The 7,148-nt window shown below is 34.7% G+C and overlaps 1 protein-coding gene across 1 annotated transcript in view; it reads right to left on the reverse strand.

Moving 5' to 3' along the window:
* LOC142341794 (protein KATNIP homolog) overlaps nt 1-2,045 on the reverse strand; it is a 43,147-nt gene extending 41,102 nt beyond the window's left edge. The window contains exon 1 of the mRNA XM_075393029.1: nt 1,886-2,045. Coding sequence (XP_075249144.1) covers nt 1,886-1,997 — 112 coding nt within the window. The 5' untranslated portion in view covers nt 1,998-2,045. The remainder of the gene's footprint in view (nt 1-1,885) is intronic.
* Between the last annotated feature and the right edge of the window lie 5,103 nt (nt 2,046-7,148).

Below are 7,148 nucleotides of genomic sequence, written 5' to 3' on the forward strand. Positions count from 1 at the left end.
TGGCCGAGAAGGCAAGAGAATTAACTCTTTTTTATCTCACGGAAAAATTATTGAAACTCCAAAAAATAATAAAAATCTAAAAAGCTGAGAGCATCAATTATTGATTTCGTAGGCGCCTGTTTTCTGCTTTTCCCCTCTTCTAAAACCGCAACAATTATGGTTTTCTTGGGGGCTTTTTATGAGACTCTATTGTCTTTTCCCCTGAAGCAATCTGCTTCATCTTTATTGAACTTGGGGGGGAAAGATCTGCATTGCAACTGTCAAAAGCAGAAGTAATTTAAATCAAAAGAAACTGTGGTTTTACAGGCCGCCTACGTTCAACAACGTACATTTTCTGTCCTGGATATAAGCGAGGAGATCCAGGCCTAAATGTTTCTTATTTAAATAAGTCGAACTGAGTTGTTTAAATACTTGTGTACTGGTAGTCTTAACAAGCGTTAGTTTGTTTAGCGCGCGGCGAAAGAATGGTTAATTAGCGCCTAAATACGTTCGCTCTAATGCGGGATTAATTATCCGTTCATTTGTAACGGCTCTCGTAATACTACAGTATGCCTCTAAGAGAAATGCTCAGCAACTTAATGTTCTTGGGCTTTACCTATTTATCTGCGTAAAATGGTCAGAAATATCGGTCGAACAAAAAAAATGCATGAAAAAATCAACGGTACAAAAAAAATTGCTATAAGCTTAGTGACAGAAATTAATTGGACGTGACCACTAGACAATTCTAAAAGTAACAACATAGCTGGCAAATTGCCAGAAAATAGCCGCAAAAGCTTCATAGATCTGTAGTCTCAAAAAGACGTTACAAAGACAAAGAAACTTATTCCTTTCATTAAGCGCTGAGATGTTAAATTTTGATTAAAAATCTATATAATTTATTGCTGTTTCTATTTGCTGCTCTTAAATATCCTTCAATTAGAGTGACAAGCACTCATTTGACCTTATCTCTTTGAATTAAAGCAAAGAAAAGTCAATTTTAGAGCGAGGAAGTCATTTTTAAGAGTGAGGTAAGTCACATGTTACCAAAAATTTAATCACGCAAATGAACAAAAAAACTCGATCCACTAAGAGTGAAAAATGACGTCACGCACGCAAATCAGTTGAAATTGCATGATCGAATGAACAAAAAGCAGATTTGAAGTGGTTGTGACGCAATACGGTCGTAACAAAAATCATGACGAAATAAATAAAAAAAACCAAGAGAAGGCCAATAATAGCCTCAGCTATCGCTTCGCGGCTATTAAAAATATACGTGCCCAGTTACCTGTCAAAGTGAGCCAATTAAACAGAGAAGATAGCTTGTTGAGAAATGCAGTACGCCCGACTAACTTCGGACAAATTGCTCTCGAACGACAGGCGAGGGGTTGGCGTTGATTATCGCTAGCTTAGCAACGGGAGGCTAGCCTCAGAGGGCGGGGATAAAACAGGGAGAGGGGCAGTCCAATAACTCCCTTTAAACCAGGAAAATTTTCCTCTCGAGCGTTCTTCAGCAGCTTTGATGAACAGTACACTTAGAGCTTAGTAAAGCTCTAAGAGAATTGTTTAGACACTTAATTCCCTGGGCTTTACCAGTTTATCCCATTTCTGAAGATTGAAAGTGAACTTAAACCGCTCAACACAGCGAAAGAATGCTCTAGCTATAAAGTCAAAACGGTCAAGCAAAAAATTTGCATAAAAAACCAACACGTTAACAATAATTGTTTCAAACTTCGTTCAAAAGCAATTAATGGTACAAATAAGACTAGCATGACTCGATCAATTGCTACGTAATTTGTTTAAAAGCATTAACAAGTTTTTTCACATTGATAAGACTTTCAGGTTATATTTCCAATAATTTAATACACGAGAAAATCTCTCACACGTCCCATTGAGTTAATGGAATTACCCGATGATGTAGGGAAACTGTTCAAAGATGGCGAATTTTTCCACTGTGACCTCTTGTGATGAATCTTGGAATAATCAGAACCACCGCTTGACACATGGGAATGGGAACTCATCGCACACGGAGCTATTTCGTTATATATACACACTAATATATAAACATCACATCTGAAATAAAAAACTTTTATAGACAACAGATCAAATTATTACACTGTGAAAAAATGATATTCCATACAATTGGCTTCAAGATATACGGTAAACAGAAACAGAAAGAGCTCAACTGGGTCTTTTGTTCGGTCAATTTTGGCCGGTCGATATATTCATCGTAAAGATTTGTGAGTGGTAACACTACAAAGCGCTTGACGCGTAGAAGTAAGAAATGAAAGATTTTTGAATTTGTTTTTTTTTGAGAATATCGAGGTTTTAAGTTTTCGTGAACATTTGATATTTGGCGTGAGTTTGTTCATTTTTTGCTTTATTTTAGTTCAATTGAAGATTTTTTCTATCAGGGATATTTGTTGTTTCAAAGATATATTTTCAGCAACAATATCGAATAATTACGTGTTCTGAATAGATCAGCGGCAATAAGAGAAGCTAGTTTTTATCTCATCCTGGAGTTTTAAATAAAAAGGATTCGAATTCAATTGAAACGCTGTTTTTGCAAACATCTTAAGAATTTATTGCTTTTTTGCAAATCAATTATAGACAAGTCATTTTCATAACAAATTCCTATTAATGACAATATCCTTGACGTTCAAATGAGGCAAAATGAGCATATATTATGTTTTAGGGAATAATTCATGGTTTTAATGGCTTCCACATTGTTTTCGTAATCTTTCAAAGAATTTTAAGAGTTTTGCCCGCATTTGTTGCACTTTGGTAGTACTATTACTTAATCTGAACAAAAAAGCGTGCAATTGTCTTCTTAGCGAAAACGAAGTTAGTAGATCTAAGGCTTATAGCTATTAGGAGTTGATTCCGATTTCCCTTGAAAAAATATTGTGATTATTGAATATTGTTCATATTTGTTAATCAAATTTGAATTCAAATTATCACCATTTGATGGTTCTAATTTTTATCAAAAAAATGCTTAAAACTGAAGGCTTTTCAAATTGGAATTTTTAAAATAGCTTCCTCGCTTCTCTCTCGCGTTTTTCAAATTGAAATTCTGTATTTAATGTTGTTTCTGTAATCGTAAGAAACATTCTGATTAATTACAGGTCTCAATAGCTTAGTATTGAGAAGAAAGAGTGAACTTTCTCAATGCCGTCAGTTGATAGCTAATATAGTCAATTTTAATTTTAATTCTTTTCAAAAAATAGAGAATATTTTTGAAGTTTGTTTTTTTTGTTCTTTCTTGTTAACTTGTCAATTAGTCTCATCAATGAGAGCGCCTATCAACTTTCCTATAATGCAAACGTTAGGCTCTTTTGCTTTTGTGATAAACTCGATGTTTTATGACAGACACTATGCATTTTCTTATTTCAATATTTGTAGTCTTTTAACATAGTCCCTTTAATAACAGATCGCATCGTTTTTCAAATGAGACCCAAGTGAACAAATGCAATGTTTCGGTTTAATGTTTAATGCAATGGTTCGGTTACTAAAATAATACAAAAAAAATTGAAAATATATAAAATGCACTTAATAGTCAATGATATAAAGAATTCAATCCTTTGTGTTTCCGTAAATTGTTTGTAATATTTGTGTAATTCTGTATCCTTTTTTGTTTTATAGTCTTGTCCCATTATTCAGTCTCACCAAAGATAGGTCCCATTTTTTGAGGTGTTACATGTAAGTCAATTCAGAAGTTTTAGTTAAAAGCTAATTCTTTTTATGGCTTTTTGAGATTACTTAGTTTCAAAAAATTTAGTGGTTTTTTTAGAGAATATTTTAAGAATAATACGTATTTTAAGAATAATACGTATAATACGTATATATCTTGATTCCTTTTTCGTATCTTTGTCCCTTCTGAACAGGTCCCAAAGAAACAGGTCCCATCTGCCTTCTAGTTATGGAAAAGTGAATTTGTTTCGTTTTGGTTTTATCTGATGTTAATGACTTTGTTATTAAGTGTTTTAAATTTAGATATAGTTTTTCACCGCGAATAATGTTTTAGTTTATTCTGTTTGTATTGCGGAATGAACTTTAATTCATTTAGTAGTTTATGTTTGTAACAATCTGTTTTTAAGTCAAGGATCTATTTTCGAACATCTCTTTATTTGGTAGACAATTAATCCAAACATATGAATGAGGGGGGTCGAAACATTGTGCGAACCACATTACCGAATCTCCGTGTTATCAATTAGCTCAGAGGACCAACTTCCTTCTCATAGATAATTACTACATGATAGCACTTTCATAACTACAAATTTTCAAAAAAGCGACTGGAAATTACAGCCAAAGATCTTTATTTGATTTTCCTTGCTCGGCAACATATTAAGAAGTTTTAACTTATATGGTACAGCCTCGAGGCATAAAAACATAGCCGGCAGATTGCCGGAAAATAGCCTCGATAGACGCTTGGGGCCTTCCATGAATTGAAACAACTAAAGAGATTAGATATACAGATCGACCACCCGTCCTTTAATAAACCACTAGACTTTTTGGGTTAGCTTTGGACTGTCATTTTTATGAGACACATAAGCTCTATAAGGAGAAAGCCTTAATAGGGCTTTTCAAAATTAGGATCTTTTCCATCTGCGCCCCCTTAGCTTAGTGCGCGCATATTATTTGCACTCCTCAGATGCACGTGCAATATTTTTTACATAATGAATTACTATGTAATGGCACGTGCTCTGTAACTGGGGGACACATAAAGTACTGGGGGCACAAACGGAGAAGATCCCTAAATTAATATTCGAAATCAAAAACTCAAGACTCTAATAATCAAAAATTAGGGCATATATGTTTGGCACTACTTAGATGCACACTATGACCTTTAACAAGTAAATGTTCATAAAATTTAAAGTTCCATAAGTGAGTTCAGAAGTCATTTTTTGAGTGAGTTAAGTCATTGAAAAAGTCAATTCCAAGAAGTCAGGTTAAGACGAAACAAAAATCTGTTAGACGAAGTAAAAAAACATAGCAGGACAAGTCCTGAAATACAATTCAAAGAATTGAATAAAAAACTTAGACAACTCTACCTGACCAGTAGATCAGTTGAGCAATGCCAGCCAAAACAAAAACAAAATCATCTAAAAACATTGAGAAACAAACAATCAAACAAACCAGACAAAAATATACTCATTGCTAAAAATCTTTCAACTTTCACCCCTAAGCCAAAATTTGACCCCTTCAAACATACCTATTTCAAAAATATGTTCAAAACCAATTTTTGTTTCTGATATTGGTCCAGTATTAAATCTGCAAGACCTGAAAAAAATTCATTGGCCGTTGAAGGTCGATTAACTCGAAAATGACAGGAAAACTTTTAAAACGAATTCAATTGCAAATTTTAATGAAATGTTGCCGAATATTGTGACATTAATATCTTCAGAATCATCTCTATGTCTCTAGAGGATATCCAAGAACCCAATTCCAAGCCTTAAAGAATTCATTGGTTCAAAGATCGATAGGCAATAATTTTTAGAAAAATTTTCAAATTTCAAATAGAAATTTGTTCTATTAAAAGGTTGACAACCATTCAATTGCCCCCTGGCAACTATTTAACTAACAAACCCGGGATGAGGCTACCTGGCGAGAAAAACAATAAAAGACAAATGCTTTGAAAAAAACTTGAAAAAAAGTGTATATTTTATTAAGCATCTGAAATCGGAAAAGTTAAATTGTTAAAAATAAATCCATTGAAACTAACAACCATTCAGTAACTTTTTATTAGACTGCGGAATAGGTTTCTGACACTTGAGAATGAACAAATATCAAAAATTGACAAAAACTTTAGGAAACCTTGAAAAAAATTGCATATTTTATCGAAAAAGTGCTAAAATTTGAGGAAGTAAAATGTTGAAAACCAATCCATTGTTACTAGAAACCACGCAGTGCCCTATTATCAAACCTTAAAGGAGATTCCTGGCCTCTGATAATGACAAAACTCAAAAAATGACAAAATTTTTCAAAAAACATAAAAAAAAAATTGCAAAAATTAGTATTATTTTGAGTGTTGTATTACCAAAACATATAGCTCATAAAATCGTCATAACAACTAATTTTGTCTCGCAAAAGGCGTTCATCAACTTTTAAAAACTTTGACTTAAGACTAATCAAACTAAAAACTCAAAAAATCACAAAAAATAAACATGAAAAATTGCAACATTTTGAGCCCAAAAACTAAAAATGCCCTTTTAACCTTAAATTAAGGCCATCCCATCAGCTGCACCACTATAAGCACTTGAAAGCACTTTGGGCCTCTAATGAAACTTAATGCCCGCTGGGCTTTACCTGTTTATCCCGTTTTGAAAGATCAAAGTCATTGAAAATGTGTGAACACATCTTAAAAAAAAACAGCGCACCAATACAATTCAAATTCTTTGAATTGTAAAAATTTAGGAGCGCTATAATAGCCGCCTAGAATTGAGGACGCGGCTATTAATTATACTCAAAAAAAGATCACTAAAACATAATTCACGCTCTTACATAAAATTGGTTCGTATGCTTGTTTAGATTTTCAACAAATGTCTCAGCTCACATCTGGTGAGCGTTGCCAAATTCTACTCGCAAATAAGCAACGGTATGAATTCCAAGCCTTGCAATAGAGCAGGCAAAGTCATCATTTCTGTATCCCGTTTAATGCTACAAAACATAACCGAGTAACGTTAGAAACGAGCGAACGTCAGTAACGTCGAGTAACGAGCGAATTGCTCTCAAACGACCGGCGAGCGGTTGGCTTCGGTAGAAACCAGCCGGGGCTTACAAATGTTAGCATGGGGGGGTTGGTGGAAAATCGCCAAATGGAGGAAGGTGGACCGGGGAGTGTTGTGGGGGGGGGGAAGGAGGTGACTGGGGGTTCCCATCCAAGGTGGTGAGTAGGAGGCGCTCGAGATCGCACCTGGATAGGAATCTTCCTAGGACTCAGGATCGCACCTTCATTTTCCTACTCAGGATCGCACCCCAAACCGCTCGAGATTGCACCCAAATCTTTCGAATCGCACCAATAGAGGTAACGGTGGGGAACAGTTCCCAAAACGGTTGTCCGAGGAGGGGGGTCATGATATTGTCTCTTCAAGACAGTTTTGTTGAATCGCATTCTAAGAGACTGGTAAAGCGTACGGTTCAAAGAGAACTTAATGCCCTCCTGATTAAGATAG

This window comes from Convolutriloba macropyga, chromosome 6, assembly GCF_964194025.1.
Source record: "Convolutriloba macropyga chromosome 6, txConMacr16.3, whole genome shotgun sequence".
NCBI classification, from domain to species: domain Eukaryota; kingdom Metazoa; phylum Xenacoelomorpha; order Acoela; family Convolutidae; genus Convolutriloba; species Convolutriloba macropyga.